We start from the raw sequence: 25,517 nt of genomic DNA on the forward strand, positions 1-25,517 counted from the left end.
GCTATCGAGCCCATGCTCTAGAGCTCGAGTGCTGCAACTACTGTGCCTCTATGCCACAAATACTGAGGCCTGCGTGCCTAGAGCCCAAGCTCCACAAGAGAAGCCACAGCAAAGAGCAGCATTGCAATAAAGAGTAGCCCCTGCTCGCCTCAACCAGATAAACCCGAGTACAGCAGAAAAGATGCAGCACAGCCAAAAGTAAATAAAATTATAAAAAAAATTAGAAGGGTTGTTTTGTAACATGTCTAGCTTATCATCTGACTTTAATCCCACACCTTTATTCCAGATTTTAACTCAGTTCTTGCTTGCAAGAATTTGTGGTCTTGCAAAAGTTTTCAGATTTTTCTGGAATCACAAAAACAGACCACTTCTCTCTCTACACACACACACTTCGCTGCAAAAGGAGTAAAACTGACACGGACATAATCGTAAGCCAAATAGAAGTGACTGTATAGACAATTCATTTCATCAACAAGTATTTACTGAACACTTGCTGTGTTCAGTAACACTTGCCAGGCACTGTCCTGAAGTCTGGAAATATTACAGGGGATTAGAAAAGTTCTTCCTCTCAGAGAGCTGACATCCTAGCATCTACATGTGGTGGCAGACACATGACTGCTTTCTCAGGCAAGGATCAGTGCCCTCAAGAAAGATGAAGCAGGGGGCAGGGGGAGAGCTTGTCAGCAAGGTGTGGTTGCCAGTGGAGGTGAGCAGAGGCCTGAGTTGGGTGAGGCGGGGAGCCCTCCACGACCTAATCTGCACTTTTAGGTGAGAAGAAATACGTTTTTTTCCATGGCTTGTTAATGTACTCACGTAATTTGCATTTAACATTTTTGGGGGTCAGTTAATTAATTTAAGTCTTAAAATTCCTAGCCTCTTAGTAATTCCCCAAACTTCTGTGTAATATAAACTTTTGGTTTTCCTTGTGTGTGTTCTGCACACTGATTGCTAAATATTAAGATATAGATACAAAAAGACCATTTTTAAAGATTAGGCTATTTTTAGGATGGTTTTAAAGATATGAATAATTAGAAAATGATTCTATAATATTAATGGATAGAAACAAGTGAATGAATAAAAAACATCCCAGTTAACTGAATGAAAACGAAAATGAATTTTAAAGTTACTTTATTAAAAAATATCCCTTATGGTAATTTCTCATAAAAATATACATACATTCTTTCACTTACACACTCTATTTAATACTATTGATTTCAAGGCAATTTTAAGTGCAGTTTTGAAAAGCATTCAGGATTTCTCCTGAAAGTATATGAAAAAATTATATACACTGCTTGCTTGCTAAGTCGTTTCAATCGTGTCCGACTCTGTGCTACCCCATAGACGGCAGCTCACCAGGCTCCCCCATCCCTGGGATTCTCCAGGCAAGAGTATACCATGCTGAGGCACAAAAAGAAAAACAATCCTTATTATCTCTTAAAGTGGTTAGAAAGGACCCTGGAGTTAACACCTACAGGAAGCAGGGTTATGTTCACCATTAACATGTAGATGCAAAGGTTCACGTGTGACAATGGCTTTTTTAAAAAGAGACTGCAGTTTTCAGACCAAAAGTGACATGGCCAGACAGGCTCTTTACACTTTTATCTAAAACATGACACTCCATCTGATTTCTATCAAGATGACGCCATTTCTGAAATCCTGGATCTGTTCATGGAATACAAGCGGAAAAGCTCTTCAGGAAAAACAGATCCTTCCCAGTTTGTCATCTTGGTTGATCTCATGAAAACTCTCTGGAGTCTGCTGTAAGTCTATAACCAATTAAGGACTCTTTACCACCTTCATCCACAAGCAGATCCACTAACACATGCGGTTTATCATAACCAAAGGAGGTGGTGGTGTTTCTCGGTGTTATGAAGTCTTGTCCTTCAGTCTTTACTTCCGTTTTATTACTTGGGGGAAATTCTGAGCTGGAGCAGTTGTCTGACACCGCCAGGCCACTATCAGAGCCATTTCTGGAGTGATACGCATTCAAAGTGATGCTGCAGGATTCAGACTGGTTGCTGCTTGCGTGGATAGAATCCTCTCTCTCTGGGGTCAGAGGACTACCTGGGGCCAAGTCAGAAATATTTTCTTCAATGGTCACCACTTCCATTTCACTAGAAAGATCTCCGTGTTCCACTTTTCCTGGATCGTCCTCAGTGTGCAGGCTTGAAATGGTCCCTGGGGACAGCTGCTCATTTTCTACGGCGATTGGCTGGTAGGTGATGGGTGATATAACTTTTGAATCAAATTTTGCCTCTGAAGAGGCATTTTTCACCACAGACAGCTAAGGGAAGAGAAATCAGTGATTAAACATAATAAATTATTAAACTTAAGTGCTTATCCTCAAAAAAAAAAAAAAAGGTTTAAAAGGGTAGAGGGTAACTAAATGTATCACTCATTGGCATATTTAGGATAACAGTGGAATAGAGTCTGATAATTGCCTTTTGTTTCTTTTTAATGGAAACACTATTAAGATTAAAAACAAGTTTTTAGAAAGTCACTATCTCACCAACATATGTTGCTTTTTGTGTGTTACCTTCAACAAGCACGCACGTTACGTTTGTAATAGGAGTACAGTTACTTATTCTAGGTAATGTTTCACCATTTGTCTTTATAGTCTAATTTTCATAGGCTCAATAATTTTATATTGATGAAATCATTTATCTAATACTAAGTGTTAAGGTGTTTGAATTTTTACCATTTATAGAACATGCTAAAGTTAATATTTTTATACATCTTTTTATTTATGAAACTATCTTTTGAAGGATTCATTTTTTAGAGTGTGGCATGCTTAGGCTGCTGCTACTTTGTACACACACTGCATACTTATCAACTCCTCAGGGTTAAAATTTCTTTTTTTGCCAGCATACACGACTTTTATTACAAGGTACTAGTGGATATTCAGGTTTATTTTTCCTTCTCGAGTAGGTGTAAAATAGCATACTGAGAGCTTCGTTTGTGCTTAACCACTGCTGCTAAGTCGCTTCAGTCGTGTCCGACTCTGTGCGACCCCATAGACGGCAGCCCACCAGGCTCCCCCGTCCCTGGGATTCTCTAGGAAAGAACACTGGAGTGGGTTACCGTAACCACTGCTGGGGCTGCTAAGTCGCTTCAGTCGTGTCCGACTCTGTGCGACCCCATAGACGGCGGCAGCCCGCTAGGCTGCCCTGTCCCTTGGATTCTCCAGGCACTAGTAGTTAATAATTCATATGTGATTGTCTGCTAACTTTTGACAGTTCTTATCCCCTCTACTTAAAGACAGTGTTTCCATAACAAATTTACATGTGCCCTTTACATACCACAGGTATGATTCCTGTCATATCTGACTTAAACAGTTATCATTCTGACACTTTTAAATGTTCTTTTCATCATACTTTAAAATGTTAGGCACTAAAATGTCAACCTTCTAGTTTAGACTCACTGTTGGTCACCTTTCCTTCTACACTTCAACTACCATGAAGCATTTCTGTATTCGCAGGTTTTCAAAAGCCACACCTTACTGACAGTGGGCCTTAGCACACTGTCCCTCGGTACCTGGACAAACTCCTCTGCCTCTCAAGACTGTTTAGCTATCACTGCCCTTGGAGAAGCCATGACTAACCCAACTCTGCAAAGATGGACCAAGTCCTCACTGGCATGTATATAAACCTCGATCTTCAAACCTCAGATCGCACTGGACAACCACTTAATCCTTATCATTTTCCCACGTGACTTTAAGCTCCTGAGCACTTAGGCCTAACTATGCCTCTGCCCCTCATATAAAAAGGCACCTGGTGCATAGTAATAAAAAAAAAAAAAAAAGTGGTTTTGGGTATGTGGCAGATTGAGTGATTTATGATAGGTGACATGCAGCTGAGTATCATTCTACTTTAAAAAAAAATTCAAAGAATTATCAAAAAGGTTTAAATTAACATTTAGTGTCCAGTTCACCCTTGAACAATACAAGGATTAGGCACACTGAGCCTCTCTTGCAGTCAAAAAATCTACATATGACTTTTGACTCTCTAAAAACTTTACTAAGAGTCTGCTGTTGGCCAGAACTACCAATAACATAAACAGCTGATTGACCTGTATGTACCCTGTGTATTATATTTACACGCATTTTATACATTTACGACATACCTAACTTCACTTAATTTTTTCAATACTTCTAGGCTATATGGTGAGTTTTTTCCCAAACTGTCACAAATCTCCAAAAAAAATTTCCAATATATTCACTAAAAAAATACTGAAGTGGCCCTGTGCAGTACAAATCCATGTTGTTCAAGAGCCAACTATAAATAAATAAAGAAAAAAAAATCTAAATATATTACCAAGGATTTGGGTAACTTGGTGCCTTCTCGCTTAATTGGATAAAACTTCTTAATGATACAACATACAACTACCAGAGCAAATACAAGAAAGAGAAGTAAAGCAGCAACAATAGGAATCCAAACAGGATCTACAAAAAGGGAAAAAAAAATCACAAATTAGAATTGCAGTCAAACAGTGCTAGATCCATCAAACAGTTTTATACAGTCTCAGTGCTATTCTTTAATGGATTTACATATCCGGTAATTAATATGGTCAGAGTTTTAAAGAACACTGACACAGAAGTCAGAAGACATGAGTAAAAAATTAGGTACCTGTCCAAGATATCAACGTGCGATTCTTCCCAGCTTTCAGATTCTAAACTTTATGCAATTATACTGTCATACAGTGTGGCTAAAATGACTTTTTCATAATAATTTCCTTACAGCCCCCAATACAGGGTGTTTCTCTCAGTTGAAAAGGCAAAAAAAAAATAATTAAATATATCTCTTTATAAATAAACTCTGGCAATGTCTGTAACTTTTTTTTTTTTGTCTGTAACTCTTATAACAATCTGTATGTCTTTTAGTCCCACTCTTCTGAATTGTTACATTTTGTTATTTAAAGATTACAAAAACTTAATAAAATACACAGACGTACACAAATACACACATACAGGCAAGCTGCACAGGAATAAAGTCCCTTTGAATGTAAACCAGATATAAAGAATAATATAAAATAGGGAAGATTTGTTTCAGGGCACAAACATCTACAATCACGACTGTATATTTTTCTCTAATGCTGCTTTTTATTTTCACAGCACAATCTTCAATTTTTTTTTTCCAGTCCTCTCTTCAAATTAACAGTGCTCTACATGCTGTGGTGGTATTTGCATCCTCCACAGCATTTTATTACCTTTAATTTCTATTCCAAAGTTACTTTTTTGAAATAATAACTCTGAAAGCAAGATCTTTTTTGACCCATCTCCTAGAGTAATGAAAATAGAAACAAAAACAAACACGTGGGACCTAATGAAACTGAAAAGCTTTTGTATGGCAAAGGAAACCATAAACAAGACAAAAAGATAGAAAGGGACAAAATATTTGCAAAGCAAAGGAAAGAGGATTAATCTCTAAAATATATAAACAGCTCCTGGAACTCAAAATCTAAAAAAAAAAAAAAAAAACACCCCAAAAAACAGCCCAATTGAAAAATGGGTGGAAGACCTAAACAGACATTTCTCCAAAGAAGACATACAGACGGTCAAGAGCACAAGAAAAGATGCTCAACATCATAATTGTGAGAAATGTAAATCAAAACTACAATGAGGTTATCACCTCACACCAGTGAGAATGGCCATCATCAAAAATTTTCAAACAATAAATGTTGGGGAGGGTGTGGAGAAAAGGAAACCCTCTTGCACTGTTGGTGGGAATGTAAACTGATACAGTTACTGAGGCAAACAGCATGGAGGTTCCTTAAAAACAGAACTACCATACAACCCAGCAATTCCACTACTGGGCAAACACCCTGAAAAACCGTAATTCAAAAGTGAGATGTATGGAGAGAGTAACATGGAAACTTATATTGCCATATGTAAAACAGACAGCCAATGGGTATTTGCTTATGTCTCAGGGAACTCCAACAGGGGCTCTGTATCAACCTAGAGGGGTGGGATGGGAAGGGAGATTGGAAGAAGGTTCAAGAGGGAGAGGACTTATATATACCTATGGCTGATTCATGTTGAGGTTTGACAGAAAACAACAAAATTCTATAAAGCAATTATCCTTCAATTAAAAAATAAATAAATTTAAAAAAAGGACATGTGTACCCCAATGTTGACTGCAGCACTATTTACAATAGTCAGGACATAGAAACAATCTAAATGTCCATCAACAGAGGAATGGATAAAGAAGATGTGGTAAGCAGTTACAATGGAATATTACTCAGCCATGAAAAGGAATGAAATTGGGTAATTTGTATAGATGTGGATGGACCTAGAATGTGTCATATAGAGCGCAGTCAGAAAAACAAGGATTGTACGTTAATGCATATATGTGGAATCTAGAAAATGGTACAGATGAACCTATTTCCACAGTAGGAATAGAGATGAAGATGTAGAGAACAGACATGTAGACATGGAGGGGAAAGGGTGGGACAAACTGGGAGATTAGCCTGACATACTTAGATCACCACGTGTAAAACACAGAGCCAGTGGGAACCTGCTGTAAGGCGCAGGAAGCTCAGCTTGGTGCTTGGTGATAACCTAACTGGGTGGGATGGGGGGTGGGTGGGGATATATACACACACACAGTTGATTCACCATGTTGTACAGCAGAAACTAACACAGCAATCGTATGCTAACAAAAAAACAGAATAACTCTGGAAGTTACTAAAATAAATGCCTGTATCACACCTGTTAGAGGACATGAAAAAAATTTTTACAAAAGGAAAAGATAAAATAACCCCATAAGCAACACAGCACCCTGCTCAAAAGCACTGGAGTGGACAGGCAGAGAATGCTGCCTGCATATGAGCCAAAGAGGTACCATTGTGCTGCCACCTGTCAGTCTGGTTTGTAACTCAGGATTTCTTTTTTTTAAATAAATCTGGGGTATTTGCATTATTTCAAATTTTATGCATTTTCTTACTCAAAACAGCATAACACAAACGGATATTAAATGCACTGCATCATTTTAAGTTATCTATTTGAAATCCTCACGTAACGGCGTAAAAGTTTTCAGTATTCATTTTAAGTGTTTGGTCTGATTCTTCAGGCTAGATTTTCATTCTTTGAAAAGAAATTTGCAAAATTTTTTGTACATTTTTAACCTAGGAAATATATTCTAAAAACACTTGAACACTGTAACATACATATATATATATACACACATACATACAGACACACACACACGCACACACCCAAAGACAGTCACCAAAGTATGATTTATAAAGACAAATCGACAAGTTAATCCAAAAATTGAGAAACATTAAATATGATCTTTGGGCTTCCCTTGTGGCTCAGCTGGTAAAGAATCCGCCTGCAATGCGGGAGACCTGGGTTTGATTCCTGGGTTGGGAAGATCCCCTGGAGAAGGGAAAGGCTACCCACTCCAGTATTCTGGCCTGGAGAATTCCAGAGACAGTATAGTCCATGGGGTCTCAAAGAGTCGGACACGACTGAGCGACTTTCACTCACTTCACTTCAAATATGATCTTCATAATAAAATATTTTAGAGACATTAAAAATACTATTGATAAAGTATGTAAAATAAAATGAAAAAATATTTATAGCATATGCTTAGCGTGCGTGCATGTGTTCAGTTGTGTCCAACTCTTTGTGACCCCACGGACTATATTATATACAGTCCGCCAAGCTCCTCTGTCCATGGGATTTTCCAGGCAAGAATACTGGAGTGGGTTGCCATTTCCTACTCTAGGAGATCTTCCTGACCCAGGACCAAACCCACATCTCCTGTGTCTTCTGCACTGGCAGGCAGATTCTTTACCACTGAGTCACCTGGGAAGCCCCATATACTAAGTTATATTTGTACTACAGCATGATCATGGCTACAAAGCAAAGAAAAAATAGGATGGAAAAAACTCCACCAAACTGTGAATAACTGAGTATTCATTTGGATGGCAGAACTACAGCTTTTGTTTCCTTCTGGCTTTTTATATTTTAAAAATTATCTATAATGAACTTTTAAATTTCATAACATCAAAAATAAGCCCGAAGTTTTGTTAAGGTACCTGCCAAATGAGAATGCCTGTTAAAGAAAATAATAATAAAATGAAAACATTTAAGAATGTGTTATAAAAATGACCTATGATCTATGATTTAGACCAATCTTCTTTATTTTTGGATGTTGATTTCCAGCGCTTGTCTAGTTCGCAGGTAACACAATTCCAGTCAGGGCACTACTGTTCAGCTTATAAACTTGCTGTCCCCAGGAAGAATATTTAATGGATATATAACATTTTGCTATATTAGAGTAACAAACTGATGTTATGTCCTTACCCATAATCCTGAAATGCAGAAGTTTATGCACACAGCTTTATGTGTTACATTGTTTCTTTCCTGGGTCAAAGGTCATCACATGGCTCTCTAAATTGGTTGTTCTGTATCTTTTAAGACTGAAAAATGGCCTTATTTTTAATTTTAAACTTCTCAGGAATGGAACTACTAAATATTTTTTGTAAAGAGCAGAGATGTACTGAAATTAAAAATCAACTCTTTTCACATTACCATTTTAGTGATCACTTCTTATACTGGGTTTCCCTGGTGACTGAATGGTAAAGAATGCACCTGCCAATGCAGGACATGTGTGTTAGATGCCAGGGTGGGGAATATCCCCTGGAGAATATCCACTTCAGTGTTCTTGCCTGGGAAATCCATGGACAGAGGAGCCTGCTGGGCTAGTCCACAGGGTCCCAAAGGAATCAAACACTACTTAGGGACTAAACCACAACCCTACATTTAGGAAAAAATTGTAACAACTTACCTTCTGTGTTGTTATCATCAGAAAAAGTAATACAAAGTTCACCAGACTTTTCAGTTGTAACAGCCCATAATTCTGAGACTCCTTCTGCTGAAACACAGTACTGAGAATTCAGCGAGGACACAGGAATATTTAAGAAGCACTGAGTCTCGTTACAATCCTCTTCCTTCGTGTACATTTTATCCATAGTCTGGACAGAAGAAGAAAACAAAGAAAATGCATGGCACCTTTTAATTTGGAAAAAAAAAATCACCACTTATCCTGGTCAAACATTTGAAGAAAAACATAAGACATGATGAGTGCTGAACATGTCTGAAAATAGTGTTGATATTCATACAGTAAGTCAACCTGTTACTTCAACAAAGCATGATGCATGATGCTATAAATCTGTTAAAATGTTCTTTATAGAGATTATAAATTTAAAAATTAAAATATAGATTATGAATATAAAAACTCAAATAGCAGGAATGTTCAGTGTTGGCTGTCAAAGCAACAAATGCTCACTGGTCCTATTTCTATAGTGCCTGAAACCGTGCTGGTGTGAGAGACGAGCATGTCACAGGAAGAATAACCCAGGCATCCTGCCGGAGCATCTCTTAGCAGTAATACATGGAAGGGACTGAAGCAATCTCTGGGAGCTTATTATTCATTCAACCAGCCACAGCGCATGGATCACTGTGCTAGGGCCTAAGGACACAAAGGTAAGAAGTGGTGCCTGACCTCCAGTAACTTATGATAGAGTGTACAGGAGACACAAGAAGGAAATGCGAGTGAGTGATGAGGACTGTATGAGAAAGCCCCACTCTATGAAATGAGGAATAACCAGACCACAGAAGAGGAAACAGTCCATGGGGTCAGAAAAGACTTCAAAGGAGAGCTGACTTGCCAGCTGAATAGTGAAGAATAAATAGAAATTCTCCAAAGCAGACAAGGTGGAGAAGGGCATTCTGCAAAAGAGCAGGGTACCTGCAGGAAACTAAGAACAGTAAGCAGTTCACCAGAGCACAAATGAAAATGAAGCTGGAAGGCTGGAGACATGTAGCTGGAAAGGATGCAAGAGGCCAAATTATGCCATGTCACCGAAGAGAATTTAGAAATGATTTTGTACTTAATGGGGACTTGTTAAAGGGTTTTAAGCAGTGAAGTAATGTGGTCAGGTACACACTTCAGAAAGACAACTCAGCTGGCAACCAAAGTGATGTTTCACAACCTAAATCAGACGTCCTTCTTCTTGTAACATCTTTCCATGACGCAAAATGACTCAGTGAGAAGAAGAGTCAGATCTCTCCAATGTCTCAAGAGAAGTGGTCCCCAGTGAACTTTCCAATGTCAGCTGCCCCAGTGCTCTGCTCAGCTGTGCTGCTCCCTTCGTGTGCCTGGGTGCCTCTGCCAGGCTCTGCCTGAAACACTCTCCCCACGTACATCCAGGAGCTCACCTCCTAACCTCCCCGAGCCCTGGCTCCAGTAACACTTCCCAGCGAGGCCTGGCCACCCTGCTGGAAATCATTACTGCCCCACCCAGCTGCCCGGCCCTCCTCCCTGCTCTGTGGTTCTCCCACAATACTTACACTGGAGCTTTGTCTGCACTGCTCACGGCTACTCCTAGGGCCTGAAAGGCACCAGGCATGTGCTTGACAAATGCTGTTAAGTAAAGGAATGGCAGTGCTGTGGAGAGTGGATGCAACAGAAGAATTCTAGGCAAAGTGTGGGCTGCACGTCACTGCCAGGGTGCAGTCATGTCCTACAGAAGTATGGGTAGCTGCTTCTTTCAAAGACAGTGATTCCAATTAGAGCTTTGTATTACTTCACGTCACTACCAATGAGGAAGAAAGGATTAAAGCTATCCTCATCTTACCAGTGGAGAAATGGAGATACACAGGTTAACAGTCTAGATTAGAACCACACTGTTAAAAGAGGCAAAGAAAAAACTTAAAATGTATTCACGTGGCCAGTATTAAAGATTAACTCCAGTACTGATTCCCTTCAATATATATTTCTTTTTTTCTTACTAAAACTGATGAGCCATGAGTCTTGACTAAATATTCATAAACACTCTACTTTCATTTTACCACATATAAAACAATTTATGCAAACAGGAAAATTTCAATGTAGAAAAAGATGAGATAGAAACGCATACCTCACTTCTATTGACGCTCACAAATACACTGTATGTGAATGTATAACAAGTATTTTCATCATCATACATAGCTTCTGGCTCTTTTCCATTTACAGTAATTAAAGGGTGAAATATATCAACAATGATATGGTTTTCCTTCTTTCTGATACCCAGTTTAGGTGGTCCAACTTTCCCTGGGGGGTAGGGAACAAAAAAGAATTTGTATCAGCCTTGGAACTGTGATCCACAGCATATTACATAACATTGCCAAACTCAATCCATCAACCTACTCTTTTTGTTGCTGTTATTCTAAAGCAGGACTGCATTTAAATCGTTCCACAAACATCTAGAATATATTTTAACTGTCTTTAAGGAATCTTGGTAAAAAGCCTTGACATAAAAGAAGCTCAATGAATTTATCTTTCCTTTATCTTTGATTCTGTAGATTAAAAATCATTAAACAGAACATGCTTTTTAAAATACATTTCAGAAAAGGCATTGTAATTATCTTTGAATCCTCATCAAAACTCTTTGTATTTCCAGTGCCTATGGACACGTGGCATGAAGACTTCATAAAAGTTTGCAAAATACATTCAATTTTTACTACGAAAATCATAACTAGCTATTCACTGATTCCATAATATTTATTATGATGTCTTTGATGTCTGGAACTTTGTAGGTGAACCATTTCTCTATTCTTCACATATTTACTGCACACCTACTATGTGCCTGACAGATCTGTTTTTACTCACCAATATACCCTAGGGCCTAGCATACTTTCTGGCACATAGTATGACCTTGATAGATCTGTGTGGGAAAAATCTGACACAACAGATAGTATAATTATCAGGGGACAGAAGCGTGGAATCTGGGGACTGAAACTACTTCAGGGGCAGGTAGAGGCAGGGCTTTTAGAAGAGACGAAGTGGGCACAAACCAAAAGGAAGGAGCAGAGCCCGGGCAGTGGCTGAAGTCATGAAGCATGGAAGCTGAACGAGGATGAAAGAGAAGCTAGAAGGCAAGGCATTAAGAGCTACAAGACTGGGAAGGAACCATGTGACTACAGACTTCTCTTACCCATGAGTGACGATATGAAAGCTACAAGGTAGGGTGTTAGCCAAAAAAGAAGAATGGGCCCTGAAGAGTCTGGAGCTTGAGGTGACAACGAAGATCAGGCAGATCATGGGAATGGGATGTCGGAAGCATGAAGAACTGAAAAATCACTGTGATTGAAGAGATTATAGAGCTGTAAAATTTTTAATGTGTTAAATTAAAAATGTTAAATTTAATGTGTTAAATTGCCAGAGGCCTTGAGGGGAAGACTGAGGGCAGTTCTCAGGTCCTGAGAGCAGTTCTCAGGTTTAGAAGGGCAAAGTGACAGGTACCTCTTATCTTGTGGGGCTTGGGCGAAGAGAAGACAGGAACTCCCTATATTTCTCCAAATGTTCCTAAGGACATTGTGATAATTTTTAGTAACTGCTTATAAAAGCAAATATATACAGAAGACACGAATGAAATTAAAATTCAGACACGTATACATTCTACTCACCTTCTTTGCATAAAATAAATTCTTTGGACTGTGCATAGACAGATTCTTCTTGTCCAACCCTGGCCTTAACTCTACCCCAGACAGAACTTGATGGATCATTAATTACAGAAAAGATATTACAAGAATGATCAGAGGTATTGCAGGCATCAATCCATTTCCCGTCCCTAAAATAAAGAACACAAAGGTAACTTTTACTGTTAATACATGAACCGTCTCTGTCCGTGCTTTGCTGCTCATTCACAGCATGGAGCTGATAGAAAGAGATGAATAAGAACAGGATGAAGAAGCTAGATAAAGTGGGAAACTTTTACTCTTTGGTTAGAAGATCTATAAAATCATTTACAATAAAGAGGCTCAATTCAGAATAAGACCTATATAAACCACATTCCACATGCAGTTTTAAAAAATCTGTTCTTTAAACAAATCCAGAGTCCATTAACAGTCATAACTTATAGAATCCAACATATAATAACCCCTAATACTTGTCAAAAATTCTGTTGAAATTTTTCTTTCTACTTCATACATACACTATAGGAAGTAAGATGACTTGGCTGTTTTTAACACAGAACTGCAAGCTTTATTCGTCATGCCTTAACACATCAGAAGTTAGTCATACTCCTCTACCCTAAATCTGACAGGAAGAAGAACTAAGAGGCAGGAAATATTCTGAAAAGAACTAATTTGCATCCTTATTATATCTGGATGTCCTAAAGCAGTTCAGGCAGTTCTGCCACATGGGAAGGAATGATGACAGAAGAATCAGTTATGAGATGTGCAAAGGCCTTGGCAAAAACAGGATAAAAAGATAAAAGTGACACTCACTCATAGTTCATCACTTGTACGGTAAACACAGGACTCTGTAGTATAACAGGATAGTCCCAAAACATAACAGTGTTCAAGTTGTAGGCTTGTATTGTAACATTGGTTGGTGGTGGCACTACAAGAGATGCAAAAAGTAAGAAGGATCATAGTGAGCAGCAAACATTAACATTACAAAACCTTAACAGAAGAAGCCAAATATACACTTGAAGAATTCACCAGGATAGTCAATTTACTTAAATTAAGAATTTCTAAAAATTAATTTTATTAAAGAATGTACAGAAGCATTCTAATTCATTTTAAATTACTGAAACAACATTGTGATGTAAGGGACACACAAATACAGTATGAACAATGGTGGTTCCCAGGGGGTGGCAGGAAGGGGAAATTTGGAATTGCGTCCAATGGGTACAAAAGTAGGCATACAAGATTAGTAAGTTCTCGGTATCTGCTGTATACCCTTGTGCCTATCATTAACAAAACTGTATTGTTTACTCATAGGAAGATTCTTGAGAGTCCTTGGACAGCAGGAAGATCAAACCAGTCCATCCTAGAGGAAATCAGTTCTGAATATTCACTGGAAGGACTGATGCTGAAGCTGAAGCTCCAATACTTTGGCCATTTGATGTGAAGAGCTGACTCACTGGAAAAAGCTCTGATGCTGGGAAAGACTGAAAGCAGGAGAAGGGAGTGGCAGAGGATGAGATGGTTGGATGGCATCACCGACTCAATGGACATGAGTTTGCGCAAACTCCAGAAGGTAGTGAAAGACAGTTAAGCTTGGCGCGCTGCATGCAGTCCATGGGGTTGAAAAGTTGTACTTGACTTAGTGACTGAACAACAACAACAATTGCTGTATTTAAAATGTTTTTTATGAGTGTAGATCTCAAGTGTTTGTACCACAATAAAAAATGTGGCATATACATATAATGGAATGTTACTCAGCCTTACAAACGAATACGATGATTATGATACCTGTTGCAAGGTGGATTATCCTTGAAGACATTATGCTAATTGGAATATGTCAGATACAAAAGGACAAATACTGTATGATTCCACTAATATGAAGCATACAAAATAATCAAATACATTAAGACAGAGACTAGTACGGTGGTTATCAGGGGCAGGTGCGGGGGTAGGAGCCAATGGGGAGTTAATGTTTAATGGGTACAGAGTTTCAATATCGGATCACGAAAAGTTCCAAAGATGGAGTGCTGGCTGCATAACAATGTTAATATACTTAATGCTACTGGACTGCACATTTATAATAAGAAAAATGGTAAATTTTACATTATATATATTCTACCACAGTACAAATAAAACACAATTGACTTTAAAAAATACTAATATAGTATAAGCAACACATCGCTAGAATGTTTTAGGAGTTTTTATCAATAATTGCACTGCAATAATAATCCTCAATTCGTTAATCACTAGAATTTTCTCTATCTGGTACCAAAGATTGTATTCAATGGCTAGAGAAGAACTGGCCACAAGTGGGATGGTCAATTTTACTCTAAAGTGCTACCTGGGCTCTCAAACCTCCACTCAGCACTGTTACACACCTTTACTGCCTTTTCTCCAGCACAGCAATAGATACTGAACGACTGCCTGACGGAGCCATCAAGCAGTCCAGTTTCGTCAGCAGCTTTTTTCAAAACATATCCTATATTTCCTTCTGCCTTTGCTCTTTTAAACCATTTTAGAAAATGTCTGTTGATAAGATGTGCAAGTGGCACACAAGAAAACAGGCAGAAGTCATTTTAACATCTTATAATCAAACTCTACCACAACCATTATCTAGTTACTATAAGCTGCCATTTTTTCCCCTGCTGGGTGTAAATGGTTATTGTCCACCACCCCATAGAAAACTGAACACACACCTCCCTTCCTCCTCTCTCTCTCCCCCTCTCCTTTCTTGCCTTTCTCTGTGAACAAACATGAAGGTATAGAGTTAGCAATATGACCTGAAATGTAAGACCATTCAATCCTACCTATCTAGAAAACTCCATCAAACATGATCTGCTTGTACGGCTAAAATAAATAAATGAATAGCAATGTGGTCAGGTGCAGTGGCTTCCAAACATAACTTGTCACCCTAAAAACCTCAGAGAGAGCCAAAAGTTTATACTTTTAAAAAATGTATATTCCAGATAATAATGATAATCACTTAGATTTATACTGAATTGTTTGTTGTTTATTCACTAAGTTGTATCTGACTCTTTGTGACCCCATAGACTGCAGTCCACCAGGCTCCTCTGTCTATGGCATTTTTCAGGCAATACTGGAGTGGGTTGCCATTTCCTCTCCCAGGGGATTGTCCTGACCCAGGGATCAAACCTGCATCTTCTGCACTGCTGGAGGATTCGTTACCACTGAGCCACTAGGGAAGCCCTATACCCGGTAGCCTTATACCTAGTAGACTGTTCTAATAAGAAATATATTCCCTAGGTTGGACCTTAAGAAATCTGGATTCTTTCCTTGCTATATTACTAAAGAGTTGTTTCAGAATCCCTCACCTGTCAAGTGAGGTGTTAATTTCACATACACAGGATATTTGCTTACTGCTGAAGAAAACACCTACTGTATTTTTCCCAAAACAAAAATTCCAATATTTGAAGCCAAACTGGTACACTGTCTTAATTTACAATTATTTAGCAATTGCATTATTGTTTCAAAGCAGAACACGGATCAAGAGTTATTTAGGTAAAAAACACAGTGTGTGCCTGCATGCTCAGTCACAAAGTCATGTCTGGCTTTTTGCAGCCACCTGGACTGTAGCCCATCAGGCTGCTCTGTCTATGGGATTTTCCAGGCAAGAATACTGGAGTCAGTTGTCATTTCCTCCTCCAGAGGATCTTCCCGATCCAGGAATCGAACCTATGTCTCCTGTACTGGCAGGCAGATTCTTTACTGCTGAGCCACCTAAGGAAGCCCTCGAGGACAGTGTGATTCTATTGTCATACCCCCACCCCTTTTTTATTTTTCCCTTTATATCAGTGGTTTTCCACAAGAGGTGCTATGTCCCCTAGGGATATACGGCACTGTCTAGAGACAGTATGGTTCTCCTAAGGGCATGGTGCTGGTGGGGTTCTACTCGCATCTAAGGGACAAAGGCTGGGGATGCTGCTGATATCCTGCAATACACAAGACAGCCCTCCACATTTTGGCAGTCAAAAATGCCATCAGTGCCGAACACTGAGAAACCCTGCCTTATCATAATTTTAGGAATCGTTTTTATTTAGGAAGAAAATTAATTTAAAGAGAGAATGGAATTCAAAATCACCCCACACCTGTCAGAATGGCTATCATCGAAGTCTATAAACAACAAATGTTGGTAAGCATGTGGAGAAAAGGAAACCCTAGTACACACTGTTGGTGGGAATGTCAATCAGTGCAGCCTCTACGGAGAGCTGTATGAAGGTTCCTTAAAAACTAAAAATAGAACTACCATATGATCCAACAATTGCACTCTGGGATATATACATATATCTGAGGAAAACAAAAACACTAGGAAAACTTGAAAAGATACATGTACTCCAATGTTCACAGCATCATTATTTACAAAAGCCAATATATGGAAGCAACTCAAGTGCCCATAAATGGATGAATGGATAAAGAAGATACGGTGTTTGTATGTGTATATGTAATATACATATATGCATAAATACATACATACATAACGGAATACTACTCAGTCACAAAAAATGAATGACATTTTGCCATGTGCAGCAACATGTTTGGACCTAGACTGCATTATGTTTAGTGAAAAAAGTTAAAACACGGTATATTATCACTTACATGTGCAACCTAAAAACAAATGGATGACTGTATCAAAAAAGAAACAGGCTCACAAATATAGAGAACAAACCAGTGGTTACCAATGGTGTGGTAGGAGTAAGAGAGGAGTAGGGGATTAAGAGGCACAAACTACTATGTCTAAAATAAATAAGCTACAAGAATACACTGTGCAGCACAAGGAATATAGTTGATTAATAAGTTTAAATGGAGTATAATTTAAAAATATTGAATCACTGTTATATACCTGAAAGTAATACTGAAAATTAACTACACTTCAATAAAAAATAAAAGACAAACAGAATTTTTTGATAAACTAATATGTTTTACACTTCCTGCTCAGCGAATAGCTTTGGTGTCTCTTGAAATCTCTAATTTCCATATTATTCACCAAAGTAGTAGAACACTTTGTACCTAAAGATTGAAATTATGAAGTTGGAATGATGTCTCATGTTCAAATACTCAATATGCCCTTTAAGCTGTAACCAGTGATCAGACAGCATTTTTCTACTTTTCCTTTCTGGAATAATGTTGATGGCTTTTGGTATCTATCCTCACTGGTTCTCTAAGCAATTTTCTTGCAGGTAGTCAGGAAGCACTGGACTTGCCAGATTTCGCCCTGGTGTTAGTCGAGTTCCTGTGGCCATACACAGCAGGGTGGACTGAGCCCTCCTTAACAGGGCTCCTTCCTCTATGGTGTGTTCACACCTCAGCTTCATGAAGCAACCTGTCTCAAACAGTTTACATTCTATGGTTGAGAAGGAAATTAAAGGCATCCCCCTCTATGGTCAATTCAACATTAATATCAAATATCAATCACACATATAAATATAATTTTGCAATTACATAAGAAGCCTAATGTTAAGAAAATTCGTAATAAATCAGAACGTCCCTGAGATGCCATTTCTTAATTTTAGCATCTTTTGCTGCTCTTGTTGTTCAGTCTCAAAGTTGTGTCCAACTTTTTGCGACTCCATGGACTGCAACACTCCAGGCTTTCCTGTCCTTCACTATCTTCCTGAGTTTGCTCAAACTCAGGTCCATTGAGTCGGTGATACCATCTAACCATCTCATCCTGTCACCTCCTTCTCTGCCTTCAGTCTTTCCCATCATCAGGGTCTTTTCCAATGAGTAAGCTCCTTGCATCAGGTGGCCAAAATATTGGAGCTTCAGCATCAGTCCTTCCAATAAAAATTCAGGGTTGATTTCCTTTAGGATTGACTAGTTTGATCTCCTTTCAGTCCAAGGGACTCTCAAGAGTCTTCTCCAACATCACACTTCAAAAGCATCAATCTTTGGCGCTCAGCCTTATGGTCCAACTCTCAAATCCATACATGACTGCTAGAAAAACCATAGCTTTAACTATATTGACCTTTGTCGGCAAAGAGATGTCTCTGCTTTTTAATACACTGTTTTGGTTTGTCATAGCTTTTCTTCCAAGGAGCAAATGTCTTTTAATTTCGTGACTGCAGTTAGTAGCTGAGAATTTACAAACCATCAGGTCCTGGTTTCTTTTGTTTAACAGTCCTTCCCTTGATTACTCTAATCTTGTATTTTACAGTAAGAAATAAAAAGACACCACATGGCGCCTTCAATCTGCTTGGAAACCTCCTTTGCTAGGTCACTGGGCTCACCAGGCACATTTCCTACTTTCTCTGCTATTAAAGGTGATGGTGGTGTTAAGTTTCCTGCCACTATGTAACAAGGATCCTCTCACAGTTTCCAGTAAAGACAAGTCCTTCACTTCCTTTTAAGTACCTTTTAAAAAATTATTCCCAGTAGGAATATGTATGTACCCAATCTGAAATTAGTTTCTGCATTTGAGGGAAAGGCATACAGAAATAAACCTATGTACTAGAATATAAAATAAAGTGCAATTTATATTTAAGAGGTTACTGAATCATACATTATGAAATACAAACAGCAGTAGACTTGTGTTGCATTTGTCTTTATAGTGAATCAAATATTTCCCAAAATTTAAGTAAAAGCTTGGCATGATTAGACTAGGACAGGACTTAAATCACAGCTTTCAAAGCAATCAAGGCAGGTAGTAGGAAAAGAGGTTTCAATGGATTCTAAAACACAGAAATTACTACTAGATTATAGGAGAGACTTTTGAATATTTACATCAAAGGATGTAACCTGTGGTTTTAATGCTACAGAAGAGAAACCATGTGGTGATCAGACATCTGCTTTTGTCATCCTTGCCAAAAATCACATGATAAAGTAGACATGAGCAGTGTTCTCCTTAAGTTTCAGAATTTTGTAACCTAAAGTTTAAATGGTTACATAATTAGCTTAAAATAATTGAGGCTTACAGCTAACTTCTATTCATAATAAATGTACTCTATGTCAATAAAAATATGTGTAGAAATAGCAAGAGAATGGAGTTAAAGGAGTATCTTATGAAGTAGGATCATCTTACAGATGTCCCCATCTCTTAAAAATGCCCAGAAGTTTTCCGTAACACATGTTGTTTTCGGAAATGGGTTTAGAGTCCTTGTAGCATTATATCTGCCATTATACAACCCAGAGTCAAGTTCAGCTCTGTTTTAAGATCTGCTTCCCCAAACTCCTCTAGAGCTAGCAGCTGAAGGTTAAACAAAATCAAACAAAGGAGAGAAGAATCACTTTTCATAACATTCTAATTACAACACAGATAAAAAGGAGAGATCTGGTTACAGCGGATTGTTTCCTGGTGATAAGAAATGAAAAAAAGAGCAAGGATATGAAAAAACAGCAAGGGAAAGGACAGAAAAGACAAATGAAGTTCAGCACGTGGTGAAGCCCTGCCGCTAGATGGGGCAATGGAGGTGTCACCGAAGCCCCTAAACCAGTAGCTAGGACAGCTCTATGATCCTCACTGGGAAAGGCAGCAGGGGGGAAGCACACCATTACAGACACCTCCAGATTTCCTTTGCAGGGACGGTGATAGGGGTGCAGGCAGCCTCCTATGCGCCATCCTGTAGCCTCTGAAAGCATCTGTGCTTCGACCGAAAGACAGACAGTCACAGCAGTTCGCCGATTTTTACATAATAGCATTCAAAGACAAAAAAATTATGTGAGTGCGTGTGAGCGTGGTCAATCATATTTGACTCTGCGACCCCATGGACTGTGGCTCACCAGGCTCCTCTGTCCATAGGATTTTCCAGGCAAGAATACTGGAGTGGTTGCCATTTCCTCCTTCAGGGGATCTTTCCAACCCAGGGATCAAACCGGCATCTCCTGCACTGCAGGCGGATTCTTTACCACTGGGTCATCTGGAAAGCCCCAAAAGTTGTGTACATCTAAATGCAAAACAGAGCTCTGCACTCCATGGACACCATTCGACTATCTGCTCACAACCTCCCTAGGGGAAGGACAAACAGAAGCATAAAGAGGTTAAGGAGACAGTGGCCAGTAAGTTGTTTTGGAGGATTCAAAGTCATCTGACACTACAACTCAAAAACAAACTAACTTAAAGCATCCAGATTTTTTTCTGAGTGAGCAACTCTCAAAATATCTAACAACTTCCTCATGTTAAAGATGCGGGGTTATGGACATTTTCACAAAGGTTTCTTCTTACACAGCAAAATAAGAAATGACATGAGAAATCCAGGCAGAAAAAGGGGAAAACATAAAGACTTCTGCATTCTTTTCAGAATATATTTATGATTATGATCTATCTACTGGTTTTACGATGCTGATAAAATAACTTTTTCTTAGGGCTTTCCAACTTCTTCTCTTAGCAAATATTGATAGCACCATCCTCTAAATTTAAGCTGAATAAAGACATTTAAGAATTCTTGCACATGGTGTTTCAAGCATTCATAAAAGTTTAAAAACTGAAACATTTAAATATTGGGGGGCTTTGAAAGAAATCCTATCTATCACTTTGTGAAACGAAAGGAAAAAATTATCCTATTTAAAATTCCTTCTATTATTTCCTTGTACCTTCGTAAAAAGGGTGTTAGAACTAAGGGTTCAAGTGAGTTCATTAAAATATTTCAGGTCTGTTTCACCTTCCCGAGTTCCTTAGCTGTTTCAAGACCTCTAGTGTCCCTGAAGTCTTCTCTTCCTCCTGTCTGCAGGTTTTATCACTCACTCTCTCTTCCTTAAAATATAGGACCCAGAAGTAATGTAACTGATGTGAATGAATACTTTTCTGAAGGATGGTTCTATCAAATCGTGGCTTACACTTAATTTGTAATGAACTAAAACTCCCCAGGTCTTTCGCAGAAACCACAACCAAATTAGGGCTTATCCAATAAACTTCTTCCCAGACACTTTTCTGATCTGAAATGCAGCGCTGTAATATTGTTCCTGTTTATTCAATTTCATCTAGTTGGGTTTGCTTGGCATGCCAATAAAATTCTAATTGAACCAGGTCCACCTAGTCCCTGAGAGAACTCATTTCTCAGGACTAATTCTCATTTGGACTGATTCACTCTAAGTTGAGAAATAGTTTAGGAACAGAAAAAATTAAACAGGACTTTTCAATCTTAGGAAGAATGGGAAAACGTTGGAACAAGGAGTTAGTCACGGAGCTCATTTAAAATTTTTCATATTGATCTGGATGAGTTTGTTTTTAAAGCTGACACAATTTCTCATTCATAACTAAAACAATGCAATATTTAAAATATATATTTGTGAAAATCATGCACATAATTGAATGACAGTCACCAACATATATGAAATATTTACTGGACAAGCTATGAGCTCAACTTTGTTATGCATTATCTCAGTTAAACACCACAACTGTCCTAGAAGGGAGGTAGTATTTACATCTTTTTACCAAAAAGAGAAGGGGAAAAAAAAAAAGCTTAGAGAAGTTACTCAAAGACTTGACAGTGTGCAAAGTTTTGTTGGTTTTAATTAATAAAAGCTGTGTAAGCATCATCTTTGTGATAGTTTACTAAAAGTGGGGAAAAAATATAAATAGAAACTGGAGATAATTGTTTTCTGATGACTTCATAAGCATTTGCTTCAAGTAATTTTGCCTAATTTATTACACTATCACAATTACAAGACAGTCCCCGAAAATCTGAACAATATACTAAATTATTTATTTAGAATGGACATGATTGAAATGGATATCTAGTATTGGGATAATCTAAAACAAAGACACTGCCTTAATAAGAAAATTACAAGTAACTGATTCCTTTTTGTCAGGAACTCATTTAATTCTGGCTCATCTTTCATTTTGATTCTTTGTCCAATTAAAATGGAGCCATTAATTATCCATTTAGCTCAGTCTTTAAAGGGATTATTTCTCTCTTGAGTTCTTTAGGTTTTCTTTTATATAGAACCAAAATGTGGATCTTTCAAAAACCCATATAAATCACGAATCACAATAAAATGAAAACAAATTATTAATACCCTCTTCAATAAATATAATTGAAATGCACTGATTTAAGCACTCTGAATCTCTGAAATACATATAGAATCTAAAGTAATGAAAACTCTCAACACACCCAAAGCATTACCTAAAGTCAGAGAATGAACAGCTAATAATCAAGTGGAGAAGGTGTTAAGAGCCCCACTCCTGTTTTAAAGCAGTCTGCTCTTCAGATAATACCCAGAGTGGAAGAACAAAATGGAAAAAGGTAGCTGACACCTGTGGTTACACAATGCTCAAGTACAGAAGGCCACAGATCTTCCTATGGAGAAAGGCAGGCAATCCTCCTCCCAGGGCTCGTATCAAGAACACAGAACTGTGTAGTCCCAAGGGGCCCATGGTCAGGAGGCCTCCAGTCTCAGAAGGAAGAGCCTTGTACTTGGTTTACTGCTCTGCCCTAGCCAGGAACCTCAGTCACTCTCTTCCTCTCTTCCCACATCCAGTCATCCCCAAGTTATGCTCTCTATTCTAATTTTTTCTTTTCCATTTAAACTTACCACTGTCTTCTCCCAGACTTAAGTAGCAGCCTCCTATGTGGCATCCCTCCTTTGAATCTATCTCAAAACTATCCTCTAAGATGAATGGTCTTTCTAAATGGTGGATCTGATCCTGCATAAAATCACTGATCTCCTGAAAATAATCCCATGGCTACCCACTGATTTGAGCAAGAGTGAGCCTATTATTTTGTTGGCTCAGCACCTGTACTTCTTTCAGGAACATTATGGCTCTCCCTCCCGGAATTCTCCTACTGTTACCACCTGCAACAGGTGGTATCCTTCCCATAGCTGGCACCTGACCCAAGCTGGGCAAATCGGAGCATTCTTCTGGGATTTTTCCAGGGTGGAGGAAGCTGCAAGATGTCAAAATCCAAAAGCCTGTCAACATCCATGATTCTTGCCAAGTAGAGAAGGCTGCCAATTGCCAAAGTCAGTAATAAAAAATGGAGGGTCTTGGCACTTTGAGTTTCTGGTTCAGCCGACATCTCTACATTTCTGTTTTAACTCTGGTTTGGATTCTCTGAGCCAATAAACTCCTCTTTTTGTTGAAGTGAGCTGAAGCTGTGTTTCTGTCCTTTGCTGTTACACGTGACAAGGCACTTCATTAATTGGTTCCTACCAACCAACTGGTTCCTAAACAACAATTTTGCTGTTGTTGTTTAGTCGCTCAGTTGTGTCTTTTGAGACCCCATGGATTGTAGCTTGCCAGGCTCCTCTGGCCATGGAATTCTTCAGGCAAGAATACTGGAGTGGGTTGCCAGTCCCTTCTCCAAGGGATCTTCATGACCCAGGGATCGAACCCAAAATGCTTATTCCACAAATTCAACTTGCTGTTTCAGAGCCCTTCCTCTGCACACATAAGTCTCTTTGCACCTTCAGCTCCAACTCTGGAGTCACCTTCTCAGTGAAATCTTCCCTGATTCCCCTGCTGAGTCAGGCACCCATGTCTTGCTTTCCAGTAAACTATGTATAAGTAAGTTCTGGCTCTTATCACAATGGACTGAAACTGCTCTTATGGGTGACCAACTTGCCCTAGTAATGGCAGAGGACAGAGTTAAGTACTTCGGACTCTGGAACCCAACTGCCAAGCTTCCCAGTGAATAGCAGCAATTTAGTAGATTCCATGCCTCAATTTCTCATCCATAAATAAGAGCTAGAACAGCGTCTACTTTATAGGACGTTTGGGAAATGATGTGTTAAGAACTTACAACAGTGCCCAATAACTGTTAGCTATACCATCAGGATCCTTGAAGGCAAAAACTGAAGTTATTTTTGTATTTCCAACACAAATGGCGCAATGTCTCTTCCAAGGAATGACTTAACTATTTGTTTGCTTGACTTCTAAAGAGCAAGCCAAAGGAGAGCGGGATACGAAGGGACCGCAGCTAACAAGTGTCACAGAGGAAGTTATAACACAGGTGCAGACCCCGAGTTCGCCAAGGGTAAAGGAGGCGGGGTCGCCCTGACCCCTTCCAGGCAGCTGCTAATCGCATACACAGAGGAAACGCTCAAGAATGCCCCGCTTTCCGATAATCTAGGTTTGCCCCTTTTGCAGAAAGAGTTTACTGATTTCACCGGAGCTCCTAATTATCACTACACTGAGCTTTAGAAAAACATGTTTCCTGGGAAATCTCTTTAAGCAGGCGGAGATAGAGGAACTGAGGTCTGCCAAGAGACCTACTGCCTGACAAACGGACTCGAGAGTACATGCCCTGAACCACTTCCAGACTCGCATGTAAGACTGCCACTTAACTGCCTTTTAATAATTCTCAGCTGGCGAAAGAACGTCTAAGGATTCGGGGCCGACCTTACGAATATTTAAATCATGAGCTGTGGCCACAGTATGCAACTGCTCACCACGTAACTCACTTATTTAAAAACGAATTAAGAGAACGCGTTTTGTTTCGGCAACCGCGGAAGAGGCCAGAAAAAGGGAACTCCGCTACAAACCGCGGAGACTCGGCGTCACCTTCCCAGTGGCCGCCCCCTTAGGACCCGAAGCCGCCGCCGGCGTCGAGGACCGCCGCGGGCGCGGCCCCGACCCCGGGCGGGGCTTCCTGGCCGGTGGGGCTCCCTCCTTTCCCGTCCCCACCCGCCTGCGGCCCTGCCGCGAGCGACAGTACCCGAAGAAAGTCCTGGATTCGCGGCGCTCATCTCAACCCAGCTTCCGGTCAGCAAGACAGGGACGAAGAAAAAGAGGAGAGCCATGTTGCTCCAGACTAAGGCGGGTGCTGCCCAGCACCACCGCGGGTATACACCCACGCGGACCTCGGGCTTAGGTCTTGCGTCACTTCCTCCGCCGAAAACCATCCCTCCAGCGGAGGCGGGGCGTAGACGGGAAAGTGGGGCGCGGACAGGGAGGCCGAGACCAGGACTGGGCGGGCAGCCTGGCCAGGAGGCGGAGCCAGGGCCGGGCTGCAGGGCCTGGGCGGGGAGGGCGGCTTGGTTAGGGGTAATTAGGGTTCCTGAGGGGAGGCTGAGGTGGCCTAGGAGGTTGAATCGGGTAGGCGAGCTGGAATACAGCGGGAAGTCAAAAGAGAGGTCGCCTCTGTGGAGGCTCGGCGTTAAG

The 25,517-nt window shown here is 39.6% G+C and overlaps 1 protein-coding gene across 1 annotated transcript; it reads right to left on the reverse strand.

Moving 5' to 3' along the window:
* Positions 1-1,111: 1,111 nt before the first annotated feature.
* On the reverse strand, positions 1,112-25,273 carry IFNGR1 (interferon gamma receptor 1). Its single transcript, XM_055535734.1, has 7 exons — positions 25,072-25,273; positions 13,280-13,394; positions 12,458-12,621; positions 10,930-11,102; positions 8,796-8,982; positions 4,314-4,441; positions 1,112-2,284 (listed from the first exon to the last, which is right to left on the reverse strand). The coding sequence occupies exons 1-7, from the start codon at positions 25,256-25,258 to the stop codon at positions 1,736-1,738; spliced, it is 1,503 nt and encodes a 500-aa protein (XP_055391709.1). The 5' UTR covers positions 25,259-25,273; the 3' UTR covers positions 1,112-1,735.
* Positions 25,274-25,517: the final 244 nt, after the last annotated feature.

This window comes from Bubalus kerabau, chromosome 9 (genome assembly GCF_029407905.1).
Source record: "Bubalus kerabau isolate K-KA32 ecotype Philippines breed swamp buffalo chromosome 9, PCC_UOA_SB_1v2, whole genome shotgun sequence".
In the NCBI taxonomy this organism is placed as follows: Eukaryota; Metazoa; Chordata; class Mammalia; order Artiodactyla; family Bovidae; genus Bubalus; species Bubalus kerabau.